The sequence below is a fragment of the Molothrus aeneus genome, chromosome 9 (assembly GCF_037042795.1).
Source record: "Molothrus aeneus isolate 106 chromosome 9, BPBGC_Maene_1.0, whole genome shotgun sequence".
NCBI lineage: Eukaryota > Metazoa > Chordata > Aves > Passeriformes > Icteridae > Molothrus > Molothrus aeneus.
The window spans coordinates 164845-191596 of record NC_089654.1 but is presented as its reverse complement, the minus strand read 5'-3'; the positions used below and the strand labels follow the sequence as shown (position 1 = coordinate 191596).

Sequence of the window (26752 nt, the reverse complement as noted above, 5' to 3'; positions counted from 1 at the left end):
CTCCAGGAAGAGTCATAATGCAACATCTTTGGTAAGTATTTGACATATGTAAGACCTTATTTTTGACTGTCCTATGCAACATTATACGTACTACAACTTCTTTGATGTTCCTGCCTCGTATAGTTCAGGGGGAATCAAGAGTTGGTAATCAGAAACAGAATCACCCAAGGCCGTTTTAATTAGGAAGCAAGAAAGACGGTTTTGAGCAAAAGGACAGTTATCTTTACCCATTTTACCTGCGACTAAATTCTTGGATTTGCTTTTTCATAGAGCTGAGGAAGGAAACCGAAGTTATTTCTAAACGCTGTCTTATTTGATGTGATGCAAGAAAGTGCACAGCTGGAGTTAGTGTACTTTAAACTACCTGTTTCAGAGTAGACTTTATCTGCGGCAAGCCAGAAGACCACAGCCGCCGCCGGGCGCCCGAAGGGCACAGCGCAGCCCCGCGGGCCCGAAATGCGCAGTGCCGCTCGCTTCTGCGCAGCCACCGGCGGGCGGGGCCCGAGCGAGGCCGGGCGGGCGCAGCGAAGCCCCGCCGGCCACCGCCTTCCGCTTTGCCTCTTCCCCTTTTCCTGTGCGTACGGAGAACATGGTGGGTAGAGGGGTCGGTGTTGCGGTTCATCTCGCCTGCGGGAACGCTTTGTTTTCTAGCGCGTGGCTGTATCGGCCCTGGAGAGACGCGAGTCGCACTGGGTCCGCTCGGGGGTCGGGAGTGGCGCTCGCCTTTCCAGCAACCCCGGGAGCACGCGGGCTGGGCCGGGGCCGTGGGTGCGCGGGGCGGCACGGCTGGGCTCGGGGAAGGGCTCCTGCGTCCGGCACTTCAGGTTATTCTTGGCGAGTTGGTGTTATTTCTTAGCTGTATTGCAAGGTTCGGTTCGTAGCCTTTCCTGGGGAAGGGTTTAGCCAGGCTGAACAGTGATGGCGTGAGATGCGCAACCTGACCTCAAAATAGGCTCAAAATAGCTAGAGAGATGTTTTTTCCCAGAGTCACAATCACCGGTGTTGGTTATTTTATACCAAGTTGCTAAAACGTTTTGACCTGACATTTCAACTGACTTACTCGTGCTTTTTACAGGGGACACCGCAAAAGGATGTTATAATAAAACCCGATGCCCCAAGCACATTACTTTCAGAAAAACATGCGGACTATATAGCTTCATATGGAACAAAGAAAGATGATTATGTAGGTATCAGTTTGTTACAATACAACTGTGGTTTTGTTAACAGTAATAACCTTTATTTATTGGCTCAGAGCTAAGGGTTAGATGCATGTTAAAAAGCTAATTGTTTTTTGCCCTGCAATCCAAAGTATAAAGTAAAGGTGCCCTTGCTAATGTCTCTAGGTCTGTGATGAGTTTTGGCATGTATTATCTGACTATAAATTTGAAGATTATCATTTTAGCTCTGTAATTACTCTGAGACCTGAGAAACAAGCTACTAGCTTCTTCATTCACTAGAATGCACAAGTAGAGTTGTATTTGCATGTTACTCTTTTGACGGGACAACTTGCATCAATTTTACAGTCATAAGTGGTTGGATGTAGTCCACAACAATATGATTCCACTTCCAGCAAGTGAAAATTGTCAATAACTGCGTACGTGAAGAAAAGTTGTGGTTACCTTTACTGTTCACAAGAGCATGCCAAGCACTGTTGCTTTCAATTGTAGTGCATGTGAAAAAGTTTATGTAGTGCAGGTGATGTAATCAGTGTAAGAGAATTCAATATGAAATTTCACTCCTTAGTGTGACTTTAAATTGTGAGAGTTTTGGCACTTGGAAATAGACTTGCTATTTTTTGAGACTAGTTGGGGTGGCAATTTGAGGGCTTCTTTGAATGTCAGTAAGTGATCTGAAGTGAACTGGTGCGCAACTGTTTGTGGCTAATTTGACATTGAGCTTGATGGTTTGAACTAGAAAAATAGAGGGAGGGAGGGAGTGTAGTACGTGTTGGTATCTACATGCACATTTTCCCGTATGTATGTGTATATACACATGTGCATGATCTACAGAATAGCTTGTGAGTGGCTGATGTGTAGTTGCCAAATGGTTGGAAAACAGTTGACTAACTAGAAGCTATTTGTGAAAGTTAACTAACGTATTTTCATTACCCTACATTGATGGTGTGCTTATCTGATCAAGAACTAAAATAATGCACTGTTTAGGAATACTGTATGTCGGAGTATTTGAGGATGAGTGGTGTGTACTGGGGACTGACAGCAATGGATCTCATGGGGCAGCTGCACCGAATGAACAAAGAAGAAATTCTGTCATTCATCAAATCGTGTCAACATGAGTGTGGTGGAATAAGTGCCAGCATAGGTCATGATCCTCATCTTCTGTATACCCTCAGTGCTGTCCAGGTAAATGTAGGAGGGTAATTTTACAAAAACGTGTTTGTGATTAAGATTTTGATTATTGCAGATTTATGAACCAGTTACTGTTGGAGGTCCATGACAAAAATTATTTCGGTATCTTAATAAAAAAAGAATCTAGTGGACAAAACTGTAGGATTTAGATGTATTACTTTCTAAAAATTGACATATTTGGGAATGTTTTAATGGTCAATTAATGGTTACTGCATTGTTGCCAGTTTAGTAAGTTATCTTGGAATACTCCTTAGCTACAAGTTTTGCTGGAGCATTTTATAGATAATTTTTGATTTTATAAATTCTTCTTAGTGTACGTTGAGATGACAGATAAGTATGACCAGATCAAGAGCAAAATTTTTTATTTTTATATGAGTTTTTTGGGGGTGTGTAATTTAAAAATTGTACTAGTCTGTTGAACATTTAATTTGTTTGGTGCATATGCTCCCCCTGATAAGAAGTAACTCTCAATCTTATTTTTTAACTGCAGCTATCTCCATTATAGACTTGTTTTCTCACTATTGCTCATGCCTTTATTTTGTTTTGGTTTTTGTTTTTGTTTGCTCTGCTGATGCAAACCATTTTGTGAAAAAGTACTGAAAAGGCTCAAACACTTCTGAACAATTAGCTTGATTGCTTGCAGGGTGCGTCTCTCATTCAGTCTTATGGATGAAGTATTTTAATGGCATTACAAAAAAACCAAAATGGCATTCTTTTCTAGGCAGAAGCTATGCTGGATTTAAGATATTGGGTTTGAACCCCTTAGGTAGGACAGGATGCTCTAAGGTTGATCATTATTACCACTTTAGCACTAGAATTACTCTGAATACACTGTGAGAACCAGGACACTAAAGTTTTTCCAGGCTGTGATGTCCGAACTTTTCCAAACTGTCCAATCCAGCTCCTTTCACAAATTCCAATTCAGTATAAGGGGGGTGTACAATTTGAGGTTGTTACCTTACCTATTAGATATGTTAGTTCTTAAATATGTACTTGATGTTACTAGGAGATATTTTCATGTTAACTAAATTGAGCTGTAGCTATCCAAACTGAAAAAGTGTTCACAAATGCCGATGTAAAGTTTTTGTGGTAAACCTAACCAGCTTATCTTAATGAGTATGCATGGTCTTAGTGAACAAACACCGTTTAGTGCTGTCTACGTATGCAGGATGTTTAAAGGGTGACATCATATGTTCTTGTGATCTCACTTAATAGTAATTTGTTCAGGTTTGCATTTAGGGAGCATGTTGTGATTACATATTTTCTGTTGGAGTTGTAGGTTCTTTTTTTGGAATTTTCCGTAAGACATATTTTATTTGACTTCAATTTTATCTAACAATTGAAAGATTGAAGCTAACTAGATTTTAAAGTCATAGTGTCTAGTGTTTTTCAGATTGGTACTATAATATTGCTTCGTTTCAGCTGGGTTTTTTTCCATTTTGTGCTGTATAATAAATTCTTATTTACTGTCTTTACTGATTTGCAAGGTATGTGTAAAAACATGAAGTCAGATAGGGCTCAGGAACAGTACTGTTGTTTTCACATGATATTGTGTCATACAGATTTGTTGGTTTAAATCAGCGGTGGAAATTGGAAATTGGTTTGGAAAATTGTATTTCCTACTATAATCTTCATTTTTCTTCCAGAATATATTCACTGTACAGTTGGTGTATAATCATACTGTTCATACTTAAATTATTACATTTTGGTTCTATTTGTTAAATTTAAAATTTTAATTTAAATAAAATTCTAATAATTTGAAACAAGTTATTGTTGATAAGTTTGGACTGTAAGTGGAGTTAGTAACTTAACATACACATATCCAAGTAGTCGCAGTGCAAAACTACAAATTGGTGCATCTAAGGTGTCATTGTACCATCCATAATCAAATATCTGTTCTACGTATTGCTAACAAAATAAATAAACCTGGTTGTGCTTTTGAAAGGAGACCTCAACACTGGAAAGTAACAAAGCATGATAGAGTTCAGTTTGAATTGTTTGTATCTCCCTTTGAGAATGTTTTAAAGGTTTTAGGCAAAGATAATCTGCAGTGCAGAGATTAACTACTAAAGTGGGAAAAACGTTTAATAAACCTTACCAAATAGTATTCAGAGTTAATTAAATCATGTCTTTTATAAATCCATGATTTTTTTTTTGTTAAGAAATAAATTTTTAAAGTTGTTGCTCCTCTTTGATTATTACTGTGTCCTTTTTTTTCCCCTCCCAGATTCTTATTTTATATGACAGTCTCCATGTAGTTGATGTAAATAAAATTGTTGAATATATACAGAGCTTGCAGAAAGAAGATGGATCGTTTGCTGGAGACGAATGGGGTAATTTTTAGATCTTTTAAATGTAGTGTCTAGGTTGACTTGTGTAAGTCTGTAAACTTAAGTTTCCTTGGATGGTCTTTTTGCATATGTATTATATGGGAACACTTTTATTTTCTGAGTCATGGAAAAGAAGAGTTTGTGAAGGACAGAATTATGTTTCATTCCTTTTATAAATATTCTCAACTTCAGTTCCATTCTTGTATTAAGAATAAAGTGTCTTGACGAAGAAAACTTTTGGGCATTTTTAACATAACAGTACTTTGAAATACTAGATACGCACTTTCATAAAGGAATTTTATACTTGCTATTTGATGGTAGTTAGTAATGACATATCCATGTCAAATATGAAAGGATTTTTCACTTTGTGGGAGTGAGAAAAACTGGGTTTGTACTCATTAACTTCTCTTAATACTGATTTTGTTTCTGCTTATAAATTCTTTATGAACAAATACAAGATTTTTAAGCTGTGGCATAAATATTTAGTCACTCTCAAGGTATTTATCACCACGGACGACCTAAATTTTAAGAAAATCTATTGCGTATCATTCTTGTTCAGGTAAAATTCAGCAACTGAGATCTTAGCAGTATATGTATGCTACTGTAAAGGTAGACGATATGCTGTGCGCTAAATTGGTTCATAGTTTGCTGCGCCCTTTTTTGTTGAAGTATTCCAAGAGGCGCAGCTGAGGGAGTGTGATCCCTGATGTAGGATGGAGCAGCAGGTAGTTGGTTTTTGTGTTTCAGCTTGTGAATTTCTTAAGAACAGAAGTCTTGCAAAAGTTTGACCAAGAAACAGAATGTTTGCAGCTCAGTTAAATTTTAAATTGTGACTTCAAGTATTAATTGCCTAGAGTTTGTGCTAAAAGAGTTATATTGGACTTGACAAGCAATCATTCTGTTATAGGTGTAGGAGCTTAGGTTTTTCTTCCAGGTACAAATATGCAAACGAAGCCTTGTAACTTTAATTAGATTTCCCCTAAAACAAGAAATGGCTTCTACTTCTGGCTGGATTTAAGGCAAAGCAAGAGCTGTCCGATTATTTTTGCTTTATTTCCATTGCTCTGCAACTGTCTGTGGAGCACTGCAGAAAAACTCTAAAATTAAACAGCTGTTTGTAAATTACCGCTAGCTGAATTGATTTGGATATATAGCTGTCCAGCTCTAAATGAGTTGTTGACTTTTATGCACAGTAAAACATACAGATCACTTAAATGGTAATGTATATTTTCTAAATTACTGGGGAAATAATTGGTAAGGTGGAAAATTAAATTGTATGGGGGATTTTTTTAGCTGATTTTTGTTTTTTGATGTAGAACCTAGGATTTTAGCATTTTGTTTTGTATTTTCAGTAGTGGTTTAAATGTATGTTGAAAAAATAATTGATTTCATTCCTTATCCCCCCCATTATAGGAGAAATAGATACAAGGTTCTCTTTCTGTGCTGCAGCAACTCTTGCACTTCTGGTAAGTCCTAAACCACCACTTGCATAAGTAGAGAATCAATTGGTACTGCCCTTTGGTACTGCTGAAGATTCTGCAGAAGATCAGCTTGATAGGAGATCAAGTGCATTAGTTATTTTCTGACTTGCAGGGAAAGCTGGATGCTATTGATGTGGGAAAAGCAGTTGAATTCGTTTTGTCTTGTATGAACTTCGATGGAGGATTTGGTTGTAGACCAGGTTCCGAATCACATGCAGGACAGGTGAGTTTCTCTTTATATGGAAATACTTTAAATTAGCAAGCATCACATACTGCCTATAAATGTTTCTTTACAACATGTATCAGTGATGACGATGGATGTACCTCTTGTTTCCGAAATGCCTGATTCTAGTGTCTTAGTTAAAATAAATGAACAGATAAGTAACCTAATCTGGGAAGGTGAGTCAAGACTTGAGAGTTTAGGTAGGAAAAAAGACAGTAATAGAACAGCTTTTAGGACTGTATTTGAGTCTTCACATAGTGATTTTGAAATTGCTAGCATGAGGATTTTTAGAGAATTTGAAATGGCTATCAATGGAGACCGTGAACAAGATTTATCACTTGTTTCTGACAGAAGTCATAATGAGACATAAACATTAATTGTATAGTCTGTCTGAAATTTATCAGCCAATGAACCCAAATAAAAACCAGACATGAATCCTGTCAAGAATTACTTAATTTTTTGAGGAAAGTCAGTTTTTAGATTACATACCTAACTTAGTAATGGGCATATTTCTCAGCTAGAATCACTAGTGTTACACACTGTTACTGGTGACAGTGAATTCTGAAAATAGCTCAATAAAACGTACTTGAGAAGAAAATGCAGTAGTATAATTAGAAAAAATTAAGGGATCTCACGAGGAAGACAGTCTAAATACCTTCTTTCAACAGGAAATTTACATAATGGAAATAATTTTAAATTTAAATTTACCTTTCCTAATTTTTTTCATGGAAAAGTTTAGTGCACTTAACCTGAATATGTGAAAAAAATCAGCTTTTAATGCTGTTGTAGTTACCTGTTAATTTTGCATAATTAGGGTGAGTAATGTCATAGCTAGGATTCACCTCATCACATGAAAATATTAAAGGCATTTTGTTGACAAATGTTGGGTTTCCTGCCCCTTCTTTGTTTAAAATCAGGGAAAAAAGTTAAATCTGTCACTTGTAATTGCCATATAGTTCTAATGTACAGTAGCATTGCCCATACAGTCTAAATGGCTGGACCATGTTCTAGTGTTCGAGGAAGTCAGTTCCATAGCTGAAGCCACTCTGCTTGCAGCTGGCATTTTCTGTGAGGATTAGATCTATTGTGCTTATTCACATACTCCTTAAAAAGCTCTCTCTTTCATCTCCATGAAAGTTCAGTATTTTTCTGAGAATGTTGCCAAACCTGATCTCCTTTTATGAGCGGGTGACCTGCCTAGGAGATGAGAGAAAGGCATCCCACAGAATGCTCCTGGAGGGGCTGCAGCCTATGGTTTGGACAAGGTGCAGTCTTGGCTGCATGGCCGGACCCAGAGAGTATTGGGGAATGATGTTAAATCCAGTTAGTGAAAATGGGATTCTCCAGGGCTCAGTTTTGGGACCAGTCCTTTTTGATATCCTCAAAATGTGGTCTGGACAAAGGAATCAAGGGCATCCTCAGTAAGTCACAGAAAGGACCAGTTTGTGTGGGAGTTTTGATTCATGGGCAGAAGGCTCTGCAAAGCCTAGATCCATGGGCAAAGGCCAACTATGTGATATCCAACAAGGCCAAGTGCCGGGTCCTGCACTTGTGTCACAACAACCCTGTGGAATGCTCCAGGTTTGGGCAAGAGTGGCTGGAAGGCTGCCCAGCAGGAAAGGACTCAGGGGTGCTGGTCGACAGGAGCTGTATATCAGCCCAGGTGTGCGCAGGTGGGCAAGAAGGCCATTGGCACCTGTACCAGCCACAGTGTGGTCACTGGACCAAGGCAGTTGGTGTCCCTTGTGCTGGCACTGCTGGGGCACCTCCAATCCTGCAGGCAGTTTTGAGCCCATCACTTCCAAAAGGACATTATGGTGCTGGAGCATGTCTAGAGAAGGGTAATAGAGCTGGAGAAGGGTCTGGAACATAAGGCTTGTGAGCAGCAGCTGAGGGTACTGGAGTGTTTAGTCAGGAGAAACTACCTGAAAGGAGGTTGTGGCAAGGTGAGGGGTCAGCCTCTTCTCACAGTCATTTAGTTACAGGACAAGGGAGAATGACCTCAAGTTGCACTGCAGGAGATTCAGGTTGCATATTAGGAAGAATTTCTTCACTGAAGGAGTGGTTAAGCATTGGAGCAGACTCCCTAAGAAAGTGGTGGAGTCTCCATCTCTGGAAGTGTTCAAAAAATGAGTAGATGTGGCACTTCCTGATTCAGTGTAGTGTTATTTGGTGGTATTCAGTTAAAGGTTGGACTTGATGATTTTAGAGGCCTTTTCCAGCCTTAATGATTCTATGATTCTTGGCTTTTTGTGCTTCGCTGCTTTCTTAGTGACTGCATAAAATGTGACCAGAGTATGCTGTTGCATCGTAAATGTATCTCCGCGGAAAAAACTATTAATTTTAAAGTTATTATTAAAAGGGGATTAAATCAAAATTAATACAATTAATTTTATCAATTAATTCTATTAACTAATTAATTTAGGGGATTAATAAAATTAAAAGGGGATTAATCAATGCAGATACATTACATGGCACTTTGAAAGTTAGCGTGACCGAACACATAGGGAATCGCCAAGACAGTTAATGATCTGAGTTAGCCTGTTTCTGTTAGGGAGTTCATTTGGTCTTTTGTTTACTGTTTGCAAGCATTAGGGTAAAAGGCAGGTACAGGAACAAACCATAGACTGGATGCAAAATTTTTATAAAGGCCATATCCAGCCTGCAGAAGTTGGTTTGACTACTCTGTCTTGAGAGTCTGTGTTTTTAAAATAAAATTATATGGCTCTCTCAGGATCTCCTAGGATTATGTTCCAAACCTTGCATTACTGTCTTATATTAGTGAAGTATTACAAATTGTGCTACTGGTACCTTTTTACAAAAGGAACTATAACAATAACACGGTTTTCTAAAGGAAAAGTCTTTGAAACTAAAAGTTGAAATGTGTTTGAGCTTATGTTGCATTGTTTATATGACTGTATTGTTGCTTTGTTTGCTATCTTCCTGCATTTAGTCTGCTAAACTATATTTAGTTATTAAATACACAAAAAATTTATGTCTGTAATTTTAGATCTATTGTTGCACAGGATTTCTGGCTATAACAGACCAGTTGCATCAAGTAAATGTTGACTTGCTGGGTTGGTGGCTTTGTGAACGTCAGTTACCTTCTGGAGGTCTCAATGGACGACCAGAGAAGGTATTTCGTGGCTTCTTTTCTTTGTTCAAACCTCAACAGAGATTGCTTTTTCTGAAGCTGAACTACTGCAAAATGTTATGACTTCTATAAAACATTTAGTAAACTTTTCAAAGAAGTCAGGCTTTCATCCTGATTCTTTCTTTTGTTACTAACACCTGTTATGCAGGCCTTAGCTATGCTTCATTTGAATCCTCAGTACAGCAACGTACACATGCTGAAGGATGTCTTGCTGACCACTTGAACCATTATCCTGTTAAACTGGGTCTTTAATATTTTCTGACTTGGGGAATGATCTTTATAGGATTTGTAGAAAAATTGCTGTTCTACTGGATGTAAATCCTGAGTGTCATAGTGTTTCACATCACACTAGAGATTTGTGTAACCTAGAATAATCTCTGGCAAATAGATAATCATCCAACAGATTCCCCTGCTTCCCCCCTTGCCCCCAAAATACAAATAGTTGATATGAACTTCTCTGTATTTCCTCTTCAAAGAAGTGCTGTGGTTTTTCAGCCTCTCTCACAGAAGGTGAAGTCTTTAAAAATCACATTCTTGTGGTCTTGTTTCTTGAAGAAGTTTGAAAAAGATAGTTTCCTTTCCTGAAAACAGAAGTCCGCTGAAAAGAGACTCTGTCAAGAAATTCTTTTACTCCAAAGACACTCTTAAGTGTTATGTCTCCGCAAGAGTATTATGATAGCACACCTGATAATGTGCAGAATTACCAGTAAAATTTGCAACATTATGTTTAAAACCCAGGCAAATATTTAATCTGCTTCTCTGCTTGCCAGTTACCTGATGTATGTTATTCATGGTGGGTGCTAGCTTCTTTGAAGATGATTGGTAGGATACAGTGGATTGACAGAGAGAAACTGCGCTGCTTTATTTTGGCATGCCAGGATGAGGAGTCTGGAGGATTTGCTGACAGACCAGGAGATATGGTAAGTGATATTTTTTCTAAATAAAATACACATGAAAATTTCAACTGGAAATATCAACTTTTGTTTGAGTGTAACTCAACTCATGGTCTAGGTGGGTTTTGCAGAGGCTGCAGTTTACTCTGAAGGAAGAATAGTGTAGAATTGCCATTGAAGGCGTACGTGGGGAGCGCATTCTGTATAACGCACATGCATCCCCCAGTGAAGTCAGTTGCCATTCCTTACAAAATCTAGTTTGGTCCCCCATAACACACTCAACACAAACCATTTCTCACAAGACCATTTGGAAGATGTGTGTAAAAACGCTCTGTTTGGTGGTGGGTTTGCCCTGGTGCGTGTGTGGGTTCTTTGGGTTTATTATTTTGTTTTGTGAAATGGTCTGCAAGCTAAAGTTTGGTGTAGGTTAAATAGTCTTCAACTCTCTTGGTGGTTTTGTGTGATCTAATTAAATCAAGAATCCCTATACACTAACTTTCATTCTTTGCTAGCCCAGCCACTGAATAAATCATGTAGCTGACATTTGTCTAGCTGAGGGAGGAAGAAGCTTTTGTGATAACATCGTCAAGAGGCTGGTGCTATGGATTTTTTGCTTGTTGAGAAAGCAGTTAAAATTTAGCCAGTCTGTTCTCTTTGGTTTTAAGTGGAAGTAACTGATATTGTCCCAGTGAAATGGCAAATAAAGTTTTTATCTTTCAAGAGTGCTGGACAGATAAAATAAAAAGTATTGTGAGACTTCATTCCTTTTGAACACTTGGCTTATTTGTTAATGGTCTGGAAAGGCATTGGCTGTTTTTATTGCAGCTGCCCATATCTGCTCCCTTCTCCACAAATGCATTAAAAAATAAAGTAACTTTTTATTTTTTTGCAAGCAACTACTTTATTCCCAGTTGGGGGAGAAATCTGTTAACTCCGATCTGTCATTTGGAAAGTGGTTTTTTTTGTTCTTAAAATAGGAAGAGTTTTGCATTTCTAAGGAGCTTACAGGAAGACCTTTTCTATTTTCAGAATTCTTGAAGAAAAGCCCAGAACTTGAAGTTTAAATACTTTTCTATCTTTGAGTAATGAAATATTTGTATCTTCTTGGAAGAGCATCTCTGAAGAGCCTTTACTCTATAACTAAGGAGAGCACCTTTGGGACAGCTTTTCTATGTTACATTAGCAGTCATTTAATATTATTTTTACCTGTCTTTGATTGCTGAAGTGTAGAAATTTCTACTCCTGTAGAAATGTTGGCCTCCCAGGTTTTTGCTTTATTCTTGCAGAAACTCAGTCCTAACAGACCTTGTTGTTTTGGGGTATTTTGTGTTTGGGTTGTTTTTTCATTTGTTTGTTTTGTAGGGGGGAGAAGGGGTGTGGTGGTCATATGGTTTAGGAGAAGAGGTTTGGGGGGGGGGGGTTGTTTTCATTTATAGTTCTGGGAGGTTTTCTAGCAAAATAGGTTGCTTCCCTCTCAAGGTTTTACACCTCAGCTCTGTATTTGGAGACCAGTAAAGAGCATTATGATGTTTCTGAAGAACAAATGGGGAATTTATGGAAGTGGTACCTGTAGATGATCCAGTTTAAAAGTAAACTGGATCATCTACAGGTAATTAATTATCTTTGCTTCTACCACCCTGTGATATTGCATGCCTAATAGACAAATGTGAGTGCTTTCTGTCTAACTCGGAGTAGAAAATCGCTTTAGCAGCAGATAATTGACAAGCATGCCTGAGTAAATCATAGTATTGTAAATGCCTGCTATGGAAATTTCTTGCCTGTCAACACATGTTAGCACAAATGAAAATTTATTCAGTTGTATTGTCTTCCCCAGAGAAGCCATGGAGATTTTCTGTTCTCTTGCTGGCAAATGAAAATTTCATTCCATACAAGTGAAAAAACAGTTGACTTTTGGAAACAGACACAAGCTTTCTTTTTTCTTCCAGGTGGATCCATTTCACACCTTATTTGGTATTGCTGGACTATCTTTATTGGGAGAAGAACAAATTAAGGCTGTCAATCCTGTCTTTTGTATGCCAGAAGACGTCCTTCGAAGAATAAACGTACAGCCTGAGCTTGTAAGCTAAGCCTTGTTAAAGACAAAAGCTTTGTACGACCAATTGCTTTTTGGTTTTACTGATTTATAATCTCATCTGTGAAACTGTCATAATATTCTTCTTTCAGATGTGTTTACATTATGGAAGTAAAGCAATAGCTTTGCTGTGGACTTTATCACTTTATAAATTGTTTCAGAACAGGCTGGTTCTCTTAATCTGAGTGTAACATGTTATTTTGTTGTATTCTAAGATGTGTAGAAACATTTCAAGACTGTATCTAAATTTATGGGCCTTGGCTCTTTTTTTTTTAATATAATTTTCAAATCAGAGCTTGACAGTGTGAATGCTTAACTTTTCTATTCCTGTAATATCAACCATGCTAGTACTGGTGTTCATACAGGCCTCTTTTGATGGTGGATCATGCAAAGCACTTTAAAAAAACAAAAAAAAAGCCCAAAACAAACAAACCAATAAAATCCTACCTGAGGCCTGCACTTAATACCACACTTACATATTTAATTATTCCTGTTCACATTTGCCATCACTTTTCTATACTGAGAAACAGCTGCTTCTTCTCCCAGTAATTGATACTAGTAGTACCATAATTATGGTTCTTTTAAATATACAAATGTCTTCATTTATTGATCAGTCCCTTAGACAAAATTCCACTGATACTTGCGATACAGCACACCTTGAGTATGTAGAGTGAAACTTGCTAACATTAAACATTCTAGAGAAGGTCCCTGTTGGATGGTGACTTGTAATTGAACATAGAGTTGATGCTAAATCTCTTGCTGGGTTGAAATCCTGATTTTGTAGCTTTTAAGACATTAATTGTCAACACTTGATTTTGGTGTAGTTGAAAATAAAATAAGCTGTGGAAAACACTTGTTCTCTGAAGGGTGAAATCCTCTTTGTCTTCATAGAAGTGCTAAAATTGCCTCTTAATTTACATTCCACACATCCTAGCTGAATGACATTCCACTTGTAATATACAGTAAAAGGTAATTGGGAAGGGCAGGAAGTCTTTTGATAATCTCTATACTTATGTTTAAATAAGGCCTAAAGTTGTTTCACCAGTACTTCACTCTGCAGAGATAGCCACCCAAGATTAGGCCTGCACAGTTTTCATACTAGCAGAACTGTATGTTGATTTGTAGTCATTTAAAATAAAAACCCAAACTCACTGAATATAAAATATTTCCTTAGGCTACAATATTGAGAATTAATTTGATAACAGTAAAGACTACTCTAGCCATGACCAGCTTTTGAACCAAGTTCAGACACAGTAACAAAAGTGCCTTTTTGCACTTTTTAGTGCCTTTTTTAGCACTTCAGAAGCAAAGGCTTTATCTTGAGTACAGCAAAGCAGTCCAAAGTCCAATTTGGCTGGAGAGAGTGCCTTAAGTCACAGCAGTTAGGTGAACGGTTGAGCTTTTTCTATTCTTAAGGGTGTGTCATTATATCATTCTTGTAGCTCTATAGTAAGAGTGCCTCAAGCGGAAGAGGGCTATAAAGCTATACATTTCCTAACACCTCAAAGGATCAAGAACCAGCCTTAAAAACATCTATTCCTTCTCCCAAGTTTATATATATATGTATATATCTCCCAAGTTTATTTATACACACACATACACACACACACACACATATATATATATATGTATATCCCCCCTCACACCTCCACCACCGTCCTGAAAAGTGTAGTCTCTTCCTGTGTCTGGCAGTTCTGAAATCCCACATCACTGTTGCACCACAACTACAGACCTTGAATCAACCTTCTCCTACCAAAACGCTGACCCTTAAATTATCAGAAATCTGACAGATCTCGAAACTGACAGGCTGTGCTCTGTCTGGAGTAGCCTTGCCAGCATCTCCTGATTCCAAATTCCAGGTCAAGAAAAGCCTCTCTCTTTGTCCCAAAACATGTATGCAAACTCCAGTCACTGCATCTTATGCAGAATTTTCAAGGACAAAAATCAAACCCACAGTATAGCCTCCAACTTTTGGGCAAATCTTTCTTCAGAATAACTAGAGGGATCTGGGTCCCTTGCAGTGGTAACTTTCTTCAGAAATAGCTCAGCATTTGAATGAAGTGAGAGGAATGGCACAGCAGGCCATGTGGAGTAGGTGAATGCTTATGGGCGTAGTGGACATCTTGTTTCTTTGTTTTTTTGGGTGCCATAGGAGATGGCGTGCAACAGGTGAGCAGAGTATAGTCCACTACTGAGGACAGAATTTTTGTGGAAGAGGTCCGTGTTGGCTGGCATACCTCCAGCCCTGTGTTTTTACAAATCATGAAGAGGCACCTACTGCTGATGGCAGCAGCATCCCGGTTAAATCGGTGTTGCAGTTCCAGTGTGATGCCTCCTCCGGCGGCATCTTTCCAGAGGCAGAGTTGTTTTTTCTGCGTATGGTAGTCTCGCATCCTACGGTCACGCCGTGTTACGTTAGCCTGTGAGTGCTCGGGGTGGAGCTGCAGAAGCTCAGAGCACTCCGGCTACTGCGGCCCCGCTGGGCCCCGCCCCAGCGTGCCCCATTCCACTACGGTTCGGCTCAGCCGTGCCAGCCGCCCGCCCGCCCGCTGCTGTCGGTCAGGGATCCCGCGGCCGCCCCCTCCGCAGCCCTGCCCCTCCTCAGCACGGCCCGCGGCCGCAGGTCTCAGGCGCGGGGCGGGCCGGGGCGGTTCTGCGGGGCGGGGCAGGGCTGCCTAGGGGGCGGGAGCGCCCCGTCTGCCGCCTTTCCGCGGCGAGAGTGGCCCTTGGGCGCGCGAGCGTTTCCGGGGCAGCGTCATCACCGTCACGCTCAGCGTCGTGATCACCATCATCATGACAACACTCCGCGCCTTCACCTGCGACGACCTCTTCCGATTCAACAACATGTGAGCGCCGGCTGTCCCCTCTTCCTGCCCCCGAGCCCCTGCGCGCTTCCCCACCCCGCGGGGTCCTCCCGGCGCCCCGCCGGCCGGGCGGGCCCGGGCCCTGGCCCGTGCTGAGCGCCGCACTCTCTTCCTCCACAGCAATCTGGACCCGCTGACCGAGACTGTATCCTTCCCGCCGGGGCAGAGGCGCGGGGTCGGGCGCGGGAGGCGCAGCCTTGGCGGCCGCAGTTACTCCTTAACCAAGCGCCCAGTACGGGATTCCCTTCTACTTGCAGTACCTCGCCCACTGGCCCGAGTATTTCATCGTCGCCGAGGCGCCCGGCGGGGAGCTGATGGGTTACAGTGAGTGCTGGGTGTCCCGGCGGTAACGTCTCCCTTCGTTGCCTCTTTCGGGGATTATAGCGCGGGAGCTTTTCTTACTCTTCGCGTTGACCAAATGTCCAACATGGAAGAGGAACCTTGCGTTGCATCTTCCCATTTCTTAAATGTCTTGGGGTATTATGCAGGACTCATGGCCATAGCTTCCAGTTTGATGTTCCTAGCGCAGCGAGGAGCCTTGGCTGTGGTATCATCCACCTGTATTTGGCGAATGGTTATTTCTGTATTCTGGAAGATTAAGTCCCTACCCACAGGTAGTAAAAGTGCTGGGCTTGCGTTTTGCATTGCCCTGTAAAGGAAAGCTCTTTACATCTGGGCCTGGATGTCATTTGCTAATTTGCTGTGGAATATTTTTGTTTTTCAGAAATCATGTCAAAGAGAACTGCCAGGAGATGGGGTGGGGCAGAGTAATGGTTTTTGCAGGGACCCAGGAACTAAAAGTATTTGACATACTAAAGCAGAAAGTATGTGTGCTGTATAGATCATTTCTCTGTATCCACCACACTTGTTGCTTATTAGCAGTGACTGCGATATCTATTAAAAGCACAGGGTGGAAGTGTGAATGTTCATTAATAAACTAACATTGGATTGAAAGGAGAGAAACTAGAAAAAGCCCCCCAAAACACCATCCCCACCTCCACTTTTTTTTCTTTTTTTTTTTTCCCTTAAACATATTGTGTTTGCAGGGCCTTAGCTTTCTATTGCCAGACTGGCAAAGCATCCCAAGCTCTATTCCCTCATAATCTCCAAAAGTCTCAAATAGTTGCTGGGATGGTAATTTTGGGTTTCTAGCCCTCTGTTCCTCCTTTATTTCAGTCAGATTTCAAATTTTGGTTCAGTGAGACTTGTGAGAATTGCTTAAAATTTGCATTTAGAAGTCACCTCAAGCAAGGAATTTGCAAACTTGTTTGGTGTTTTTTTTACACTAGTCAAGAAACTGCTGTAATATTTGAGTGAAATGACATCTTTAGTGGCTGCTGAATCATAGAGTGAAAAGGTAGACATCCCTGTTTTAGCCTTTACCACAACCATTGTATCATGTGTTTATCCATGGCTTATTCCTCTTGTGAAGTTGTCTGGTTGCAGGCAGTGCATTACTCCAAAGGTGCTGCTGTGCTGATGCTCTGTATGTTCACAGTCATGGGCAAAGCCGAAGGCTCTGTGGCTAGGGAAGAATGGCATGGACACGTTACTGCTCTCTCTGTTGCACCAGAATTTCGACGGCTGGGTTTGGCTGCTAAATTGATGGAACTCCTGGAAGAAATTTCAGAAAAGTGAGTAGTATGGCTATCTTTAAATTTATCTTTTAAAGTAACATTTAAAAGTAGTATTTCTACAGAAACCTGTCCCTGTTTTACGTGGCAAAATTTTGCTTTACGTGGTGTTCTGATTTTCTGAAATTCCTCATAGTTGGAGAAAAAGAGTTGTGAAAGTTGCTTAGCAGTTTAAAATCTCAGGGTTTCTCTGAAAGCTGACTTGCCAGAGGGAGGAGGAAATAGCCTGAATTCCAGTAGAGACAGTGTATAAAAGAACATTCCTTGACAGAAAATGAGCTTTGTGAAACATCAGCACTGTTTCCTGTAGGGCCTCCAACATACTTGTTCAGTAACTGTGGGCTTTGTGCAATGCCCTCAGGCACAATCCTGAACAAATTTTGTACTGCAGAGAGTATCTTAGTTTACTTGCCATCTCCTGCTTGGTTACTTGTACCTGAGAAAATTTAATTTAATGTCAGATGAACCCACTGGGAAATGTCCTTAACTGATTCTAGTAGGGCAACCCCACTATGGTTGGTAAGACTGGAAAGTAGTATGATGTTTTGAAAAATTTGCCTTGTGGAATTAAGGGTCTATCGTCTCCTGTTAGGCAACTGAATTTTGTGACTGATTCCACTTCTCCTAATCCAAGCAATCCAAAATGTGGATACTTTTTAAATTGGATTTAGGCCTGTGGGGGCATTTAACTTGTCTTGTTCTTTCTGATCAAATTTCTGAACCCACTGACTGGTGAAAAATGGCCATGTGATAAAATTAAATCCTTGTCTATGATTGAATTTTCCCTTGGTAAATGAGTGTATCTGTTATTACATTGGGAAAGATGTTTAATTAGTATACTACATTGGACTTGCTTGTGTTACATTACCATTTATGAGTTGTTATTTAGAAATACATTTACCTGCTATTCCTTAATGTGGTTTTGTTTGTTTCTTTTCCTCCCCTGCTAAAGAAAGGGTGGATTTTTTGTCGATCTCTTTGTGAGAGTATCAAATCAGGTTGCTGTAAATATGTATAAGCAACTAGGCTACAGTGTGTACCGAACAGTCTTAGAGTACTACTCAGCTAGCAGTGGGGAGCCAGATGAAGATGCTTATGGTAAGTTCTTGTTTGGTCTCAAATTGAATGGAACTATTCTCATGTTAAAGGTTGCTGGGATTGTTTGTAAGACTGTTACTATTTTTTATATGAAACACATTAAAAAACATGAAACAATTTGAAACAATTATATAAACAATTTCAGATAGTTGCTGATTAATAGGAATTTTGTATTTTTGTAACTTTCCCTAATTAAGATTATATCAGTTACTAAACTTAATCGTGCCACTTACACATTTTGTAGCATCTCTGGCAAAATCAACCACAGAACAAGAATAAATGAGAAGGAATGTCAGTGCTTTCTTCCTTTCATCCCATAACAGGGACTTGAAACTTTGTTTTTCTCAGATGTCTATGTATAAATTAACAATTGTCAGCGTTCAGCAACGGCAAAGAATTGGGTACCATTTTCAATTTAAAAGGGAAGGAACATGGAAATTCAAGTATGTTAATGTTAATTAGGTTAACAAAAGTGAACTACCAAGTGCTTCCTCTTTCTAGGTCCTTTTTAAAATTATCCTCCCAAAGGGTTACATGGCTAGGCTGTGTATCGTTTCTGTTCTTGCACTGTTTATTTGATACGTAGGAGCACTGTGAAAATACAAGGGCTCAGACAGACAGACAGACACCTACCATTGCTGCATGTGACTTAAGTCATATATTTGTCTCTTTAGCCTGTCATTTCCTTTCCATTTGGGTGAGTTTTATGCAGTGTTTTATATCAGTTGATATCATTGCCATTGAGCAACATTAAGGACAGCAGTGTGTCCTGAGGAGAGCAACCAAGATGGTGAGAGGTCTCAAGAGCAAGATTTAGGAGGAGCAGCTTATGTCCATGAGTTTGTGCCACTTGGAGAAGAGAAAGCTGATGCGTGCCCTTGTCACAGTCTATAACTTCCGAGGACAGCAGAGAAGGGTGTTGATCTCCTCCCTCCGGTGACCAGGACATGAGGAGATGGAGCAAAGCTGTGTCAGGGAATGTTCAGAGTGCACGTTAGAAGGCTCTTCACTGAGAGGGTGGTTGGTAACTGCAATGGTCTCTCCAGGGAAAGAATCATGACACCAAGCTCATCAGAATTCAAGGAATATCTGCACAATGCTCCTAATCCTACAGTATAATTTTAGGTAGTACTTTGTGGAGCAGGGAGTTGCACCCTTATGGGTCCTTTCAAACTTGAGGTAGTCTTATGATTCTAGTAAATTTTCTTGATTAAAAATTATCTTATTTTAATGGAGAATTCACTTAATATGGCTTTGTGCAATGAATTACTATAATAGCATTTTTTCCTGTCGCTATAGATATGAGAAAAGCTCTTTCCAGAGATACAGAGAAGAAATCAGTTATACCTCTGCCTCATCCTGTGAGACCAGAAGACATCGAGTAACTTTAAGCTGCGGTTCTCATGCAATGTACCAAGGGTCAGGTTCCATCTCCTATAACCGCCAACAACTTATGCATAAGAAGTTTTAGGCCAAATGTTTTTCCCATAAAATACATATAAAAGCAATGTTGAGAAGCTGACTAACACTGCTTCTATTGGTAATGCCTGTATACTGCCACACTTACTCTATTTTTCCTTTCACATGTTGGAGAATTGGAGCCTATTAAAATGGAATTACTTCCTGTATGGTCTTTTCTTGGTTTTCTTGTTGCAGCTAAAATTTATTTCTGTTTCAGGAAGCATCTCGTTGTATAGTCTGTGATTTAACAGTTCCCATGCCAAGTTAATTGTGGTGAAAGAAGGCAAATTAAGCCAGGACACTCAACTAGGATGCCCCAAAACCCTGCCAATCACAGGTTGCCAAAAAAACCCCACCCCAGGTTACAAAAATATTTGAAACTCAGGTACAAAAATACCAAATCCCCTGCCTACAAAAATACCAAAAACTCCCCCTACAAAAAACTAGGTTCCAAAACACAACCCTAGGTGTATTTTTGTTCAAAACCCTAGTTTTGAGCCCTAGTTTCAAAATAATAGAAAACCAGGTTTCAAAATCACAGATTTAAAATACCAGAATTTTAACCTAACCCAAGTTCCAAAATACAAAAGCAACCTAATTTCAAAATACCAGAATAGCAAGTTCAGAAATATCAAAATAACACGGTTTAAAAACACTAGAATACCAAGTTCCAAAATACCAAAATAATTCCATTTCAAAATACCAGAATATCAAGTTCCAAAATATCAAAATTACCTCATTTAAAAGTATCAAACTGCAAAATACCAGTTTTCAGATCTCTTATGTGGTCAGGATTTCCAAACCTAAAAGAATGCAATATTGTCAAAATGGAATCTGTGCTACCAAAATGGATATTTTCTTGTCTGAAAAGCTTTCCTCTGGTAACCATCAATACATGTATTTATTCTAATTGTACAGCCAGATGCAATAAGAATTTTACTTTAAAAGCAAACACTTGTAGTAGCTGTCTGCTTAGTTTGTGTCTGTGAGACCTGGCATTTGGGCCGGAGAGCTGTGGTCGGGATCAAAGGACGGAGTAAATCTTTTCCCTGCAGATGCACAGCAAAAGACTGCGGAGCAGGCAAAGGGAGCATTTATATATTTCACTGAAATTCAGGGCACAGCAGCATGGGGGTGCTCAGGTTCATCAGGATTAGTCATAAACAACACAGCCAAACCCATGACCCCTCAAGGGATGTGTCAAACGCTTCGACAGAAACACAGTTAAGTAATGATTACAGAAGAAAAATTACCAGTAATCACTTACGGTCCATGGAGAATTTCCTCGGTAATTACAAAGCTAGGACATACGGAATTTTGGAGGCAGAATCCACAATTTTGGCCACGGGCATCAGGATGAGAAGGCTGGTTCTTTTCCACGGAAAGGAAAGCCCAGCACTCTGGTGTTTCAGGGGCAGACAAGGGGCCATGTAGGGAAGGGAACGACGACCGGGACTTTTCTCCACCTCCCCCCCCCACTCGAAGGTGCAGCATCCCCAGGTGTGACCAGTGAGGATGAGGAGGGGGCAGCTCTTGCCAGAGGCTGCTTTCAGAGGGTTACACGGGCACACCTGCACGTGGAGCTGAGAGTTGAGAGGGGGCAACACAGGCATCCCGAGAGTCCCTCCAGGATCAGTGGTTACAGGATCCATCGGGGGCTGGGGAGCAGCCAGCTGCACCTGAGCATGGAGCATCACTCCTAGAAAAAGTCCAGGGAAAAGCCCTCATGCCAAGAGACAGAACCTGAGCAGGCAGAGCAGCACGTGTGGTCCCAGAGGGAAACTTTCAAGTTTCCCCTTTCATCTGGTCAGTCGCCCCCCCTCCCAGAAAAGAGACGGGACATTAGGAGAAAAGGAATTTAAAATAAAGGAAAAGGCTCCCTTTTCTGTAACTGTCTGTGTCTAAATTGAAGAGGAATCTGCTTCCCCTGCAATTTTAATGGTTTCAATTAAAGGAAACCCTGCCTTTTCCGTGGTGCTGGGGGTATTAATCATCAGGGAATCCCCATTTTCCATTATTTTCCAGTTTAAATGGAAGGCAAAAACCTTGATGATGCTATTTTATGGGTTTGAATTAAGGGTAGCTTCCTCCTTTTCATCATCTTAAGGTTTAAATTGAGGGGGAAGCCCAGTTGTCCCTCCTTCTAAAGGGTTTGAACTGAGGGAAAATCCTCCTTTCCTCATCACCAGAGATATTTAAAGTGGGAAAACCCCACCTTTCTCCACTAGTTTAGGGGATTAAATTAAAGGGAAGAAGCCGCTTATTTGCCATTTTATCAGTTCAAGTGGACGTAAGCCCCACCTTTCCCTCAATTTAAGGGGTTTAATTGAGGGAAGCTTCTTCTTTTTCAGCATTTTAAGGGTTTAAATCTACATTTCAGGGTGCTCCTACCCATGTCCCAGTACCAAATGTCACATCAGTGTGGGCCTAGCACTGCCCACAGTCTTGTCTCCCACTGCCCAGGAGTCTATTTTTTTTTCTTGGTTTTATTTATAACGTATATAGGCCAAATTAGAGGTCCCAGTGTGAGTTACACTATTCATATTAGTACTCTTCTCCACCCTGCTTAGTCACACCTGGAGTACTACTGAGTAATCACTAGGGAACAATTATGCAAGTTAACAACAAATTATCAAACTTATCTAGCTATACTGCCAAAACACAAACCTTCTTATCAGTTTTATGCCCTTTTTCTTAGTGCAGTTGCAGTAAGAAACAAAGCACTGTCATTTCCTTGAAGAGTTTTCTCCTTCATCAAGCCCTTTACCCACCTTGAATTTAGTCAGAGGAGCCAAACAGTTGCAGTTCCTCTGAGGGCTTTTATAGCTGGTGGGATTTGCCCCCTCCCTTTTCCCGGGTATTGTGGAAATGAGAGGCAGCACAACCAGGGATATATTAACCCCAGCCTTTGCTAAGGGCCTTCATTCTCTCTCTGGGATCAGCTAGGATAAGAGTTCTCCTCTTATTTCAGTGAAGAGGCTCTTTCAGCTTATCTCAGCTTGTTTTCAGCAGGTGGTTTTGGGCATCTAAAGCAACAGATGCTTTGAAGATACTGTGCAGAGAATAGCATTGAACACAGGGAGTATTTAAGTTCATGATTTTGGATTGCGTTCAGGGCTGGTGACATGCTTTTATAATTTCTGGTTTTCTTGGGGTTTTTTTTAGGAAGAATGCAACTCATGAAGAGTTTAGGAGGAGAAGCTCATAAAGAATTGCAGCCCATGAGAAGGACCCATATTGGAGAAATTAATGGAGAACTGTCTCCTGTAGGAGGGATCTCATGCTGCAGCAGCACAAAGACTCCTCTTCCTGAGGGGGAAGCAGTGGCCTGAACTGACTGTACCTTCTGTTCTCATCTTCTTGCACTACTAGTGGGGAGGAGTGAGAGAATGGGGAATAAAGTTAAACCTGGGAAGGAGAAAGGGATGGGGGAAAGGTGTTTTAAAGACTTATTTTACTTCTTATTATCCTACTCTGATTTTGATTGGTAATTAATTCAATTAATTTCTCCCTTTTTTCCCCTCTGACGTCTCCCTGTTCTTATCTCAGCTCATGACCTTTTTTATATTTTATCCAGCTGAGGAGGGAAGTGATTGATAGAGAGGCTCTGGTGGGCACCTGCCATCCAGCCAGGGTCCACCCACCACAGTAGTATTCTGAACAAAATGTGCAGGCTTTCACTGAAGGGAAGACTTAGTAAGGGAGTTTTAGTAAATATTGTCATTGGAGTGTGAAAGAGTGAGTGATCATGTTTAGAGTAGCTACCAACAGTTTTCTAGGCAGGCTCATGCTCCAGGATCTAGTGGCATGTGCATGTCTGCAGTCTTAGAGCTTCTGCAAGGAATCAAAACCTCATGGTTGGAGAACTGTCATGTGAAAAGGGAAGATTTCCTTGACCCTTAGTATTTAATTTGCCTGTCAGTGCCCCAGGAAAGCTGAGACCCTTGTGCCTGACCAGTCTATCAGTGTCCTGTTACAGGGACCCTTTGTTGAGCAGTCCGGCTGGATTGAAGTTTGACTGACATTCAGGGAAATAGGCCAAGATCATAATGGAGATCCCTCAGCAGGTCTTCCCACTTTATGACCCCTCAGTAGGACTTATTTGAATATGTTACCTGCTGCTGGCAACTGCTAGCATCCATGAAGGAGTCACACTTTGGAATTTTATGGAACAGTTTATGAACTATACTCTTATTATAAATATAAAATTGTGACAGGTTAAGGTTCAGGAATTGTTGGTGATGGTATCTGTCAGTGATAGTATTTAACTGCAAAAAATTACTCAAAGCAATATACAGACAAGTTGTAGTCCCCAATAAAAATATTCAGCAGGCAGGGTGCATTTCTAACCCAACAGGTGTTCCTATGGGGCAGAAGACAGGCTCAGCCCATTGACTGATCCCAGCAGTTATGATGGTGCCTTCACTAACTTTTTCTCCATTCTTGGCTTACTTTTATAGTATTTCTTTATATTTAGGTGAAGCTTGAGTGACTCTACTCATGCATATATTTGCTACTGATTGGTGTAAAATCCTCTCACTTCACTTTCAAAGATACAATCAAAAAAATGTATAGGGCTCATGCCAAGTGAGAGGTTGTTGTAACTTGGAGGCAGGTAACTTTGGGATGCACAGCAGGCAGCCTGCCCTCCATCTGGGTGTGAAGAAGGCAGGGCTGGGAACTGTCAGCAACATCCCACCAGGTCTGGCTCATGGTGCCACCCTGAGGGTTTCCCCTGTCTTCGGGCAGTCCTAGCTACTGCAGCTCACTTGACAGAGACTCACTGTCTATACTGTGCTTGGCTACACTGGAGAGGATGAAGCTGAGGACAGCAATGGTTGCCTTCACATCCCCTGACTGCAGACGGGAGGGAGGGCGAGCTCTGTCACCTTGGGAAGGCATCTGCAGATTCATTGCTGCCCATCTCTGGAGCATGGCTCTATCGGGGGATCGTGGTAAGGACAGCAGTGCTCACCTAACTTTGCACCTGAGGTCAGCTTCAGGATCTTGTCATACTGTGGGAGAGCAGAGCTTCACAGTAAACACCAGCTAACGCACTTACTACCAGTGTTAACACTAACAATTCTTACCCAAATATTAATACTAATAACACTTACTATGCATATTATTAATGCTAGTAGAGGCTGGTAGCGTTCTTAACGCTGAGGCTTGCATGAAGAACACAAAATTAATTAATGATGCTGATTCTGCTATTGTGGTGTTGAACTACTTGGCCTCCACTGCGGTAGCCCCACACTTACCTCGATGGCCTCCCCCAGCACGTCCCGAAGCACTGGGATGCAGATCAGCTTAAGCTTCACTGATGTGATAAACAGAGTTCACTCTGTAAAATTTTTAAAATTTAATAAAGGATAAAAGGACAAAATAATCCAGCACTGGGATGCTTTTAGCACACAGCCGAAGACCAGAGAGGTAGCTTAAAATCATGTTCGCTATATAATACATTGCTGAGGTTACATGCATATTCATTAGCTTACACATTATTCAAAAATTCCTTTGAGTTTTTGATGTTCCAGGAACTCTCTTGTTTGGTTTTAACCGCTGACTTGTCTGCAGAACACTCTGTACATTAGGTCTACATATTTTATTTCTTCCTGTAGTTTTATCCTGTTGCTTCACACTCCCTGATAATGCCGATAAGAGTCGATAAATCCTTCCTGGATGCTTAAGCTCTTTTTGTCACTGTTATCTTATCACTTAGTAGGGGCAGTCTCGAGTTATAAGAAACAGAATAATTGCTTTGCACCATTGTCAGAGTTATTTACATAGCAGTGTTTTAGTTTCTATTTTAACATTTTGTTAAAGCCTACGATATAATATATTTATCACACTACTATTCATATGAAATATACAGTGCATACATAAACTGGCATATTACACCATACAAAGCAGTTAAAAGTAAGTATAAGTTGTACCATATCAGAATACTTGTGATGCAAAAAGCTAATCTATGAATGTGAAAGCCAATATTGTTTTATCATCTATAACATCCGACAACTGTGGGGGAAAACGAGGGTGAGCAGCGGGCCCGCAGCAGGCACAGGGCGGGCAGGGGGACGCGGGGCACCTAACTTCGGCCAGGGTGCTGATCTCGGCCAGTCGGGGCAGGCCACGTCTCCGCAGAAGCGGAAGGAGTGCGGGAGAAGAGGCGCCCAGAGCCCGCAGCGGGCTCTGCACGCTCTCCCCGCTGCCGAGCCCCCTCCTCACCTTGTTGCCGCCGCTCCCTGGTGCGCGCTGCTGTCGCAGAGTCCGCCTTTACGACCCGGAACCACTCCCGGGCTACACCCCTCCCCGCCCCGAGGGGCTCTGCGGGGGTCTTTTCGCCGGGACCTGGGCGAGAGAGGGCCGGAGGAGGGGACAGGGGGGGATCTCGCGAGCGGGACCCCCGGGCCCTTCGAGCAGCCCGGTCTCCACCCGACGCTCCCATGGGCCGCAGCCTCACGGCTCCCAAGACTGCCAATCACGGCCCGCCTTTCTCCGCCCGCCCTGTCCAATCACAGCCGCCCTTTCAATCCGGGCGCGGTGCCGCCAATCTCAGCCCGCTCAGTCGCGGCCCGGCCCCTCAGCTTGGCCCCACTCCCCCGTACGCCTGAGGCGCCGCTCCCGCCACCGCCGCTTTGGGAGCCGGCGGAGCTGTGTTCCCGCTGCCGCTGCCTCGGCAGGCGCTGTTGGGGCCGGGAAGGGCGGCCGGGAGCTTCCAGTTCAGGTCCTGGTCGGGATCAGGTTCTGGTCCAGGGAAACGGGCAGACGGCGGGAAGCGGGCGGACGCGGCCCCTGCAATGGCGGCGGGAGCAGCGCTTGAGGGAACTGCGGGAGGTCGCGGAGCCGAGCGCGGCGGGAATGGGCGGGCTGGGATTGGTGGGGCCGGCAGGCGCTGCCTCGGCTTGTGATTGGCTGGCTGGTCCGGCCCTGGGGCATAAATAGCGTGCGTTGAGGGGGCGCAGGCGTCAGTTCGGCGGTGGAGCTGGAGCGACGGGAGGTGTGGCTGCGCGATCGGAGGAGCGGCGCCGTGGGAGCGACGGGAGCTGCGGATGCGCGATCTGAGGAGCGGCGCTGCGCCAGGACGGGACCCCAGTGGCTGCTGATCTGGGGAGCGCTGGTGAGCACGGGCGCGACGCCTGCGGCAGCATCTGGG

General features: G+C 41.8%; 2 protein-coding genes, 1 long non-coding RNA gene and 1 other non-coding gene across 4 annotated transcripts; 3 read left to right on the top strand and 1 right to left on the bottom strand.

The window, feature by feature from the left end:
- The first annotated feature begins 494 nt into the window (after positions 1-494).
- Positions 495-13391, top strand: RABGGTB (Rab geranylgeranyltransferase subunit beta). Its single transcript, XM_066555895.1, has 9 exons — positions 495-592; positions 1076-1183; positions 2163-2360; positions 4594-4699; positions 6110-6162; positions 6290-6400; positions 9411-9536; positions 10325-10474; positions 12394-13391. Exons 1-9 carry the CDS (start codon positions 590-592, stop codon positions 12532-12534), a joined length of 996 nt encoding a protein of 331 aa, XP_066411992.1. The 5' UTR covers positions 495-589; the 3' UTR covers positions 12535-13391.
- Positions 1343-1425, top strand: LOC136560413 (small nucleolar RNA SNORD45). The gene has a single exon (XR_010784152.1). It is a non-coding gene; the product is annotated as a small nucleolar RNA SNORD45 (small nucleolar RNA).
- Positions 13392-15236: 1845 nt separating the features above from the next.
- LOC136560189 (N-alpha-acetyltransferase 20) lies at positions 15237-19763 on the top strand. The gene is made up of 6 exons (XM_066555897.1): positions 15237-15385; positions 15524-15548; positions 15637-15727; positions 16902-17037; positions 17990-18135; positions 19435-19763. Exons 1-6 carry the CDS (start codon positions 15333-15335, stop codon positions 19518-19520), a joined length of 537 nt encoding a protein of 178 aa, XP_066411994.1. The 5' UTR covers positions 15237-15332; the 3' UTR covers positions 19521-19763.
- Positions 18285-26544, bottom strand: LOC136560190 (uncharacterized). Its single transcript, XR_010784092.1, has 4 exons — positions 25825-26544; positions 24858-24940; positions 20332-20399; positions 18285-19101 (listed from the first exon to the last, which is right to left on the bottom strand). It is a non-coding gene; the product is annotated as an uncharacterized lncRNA (long non-coding RNA).
- Between the last annotated feature and the right edge of the window lie 208 nt (positions 26545-26752).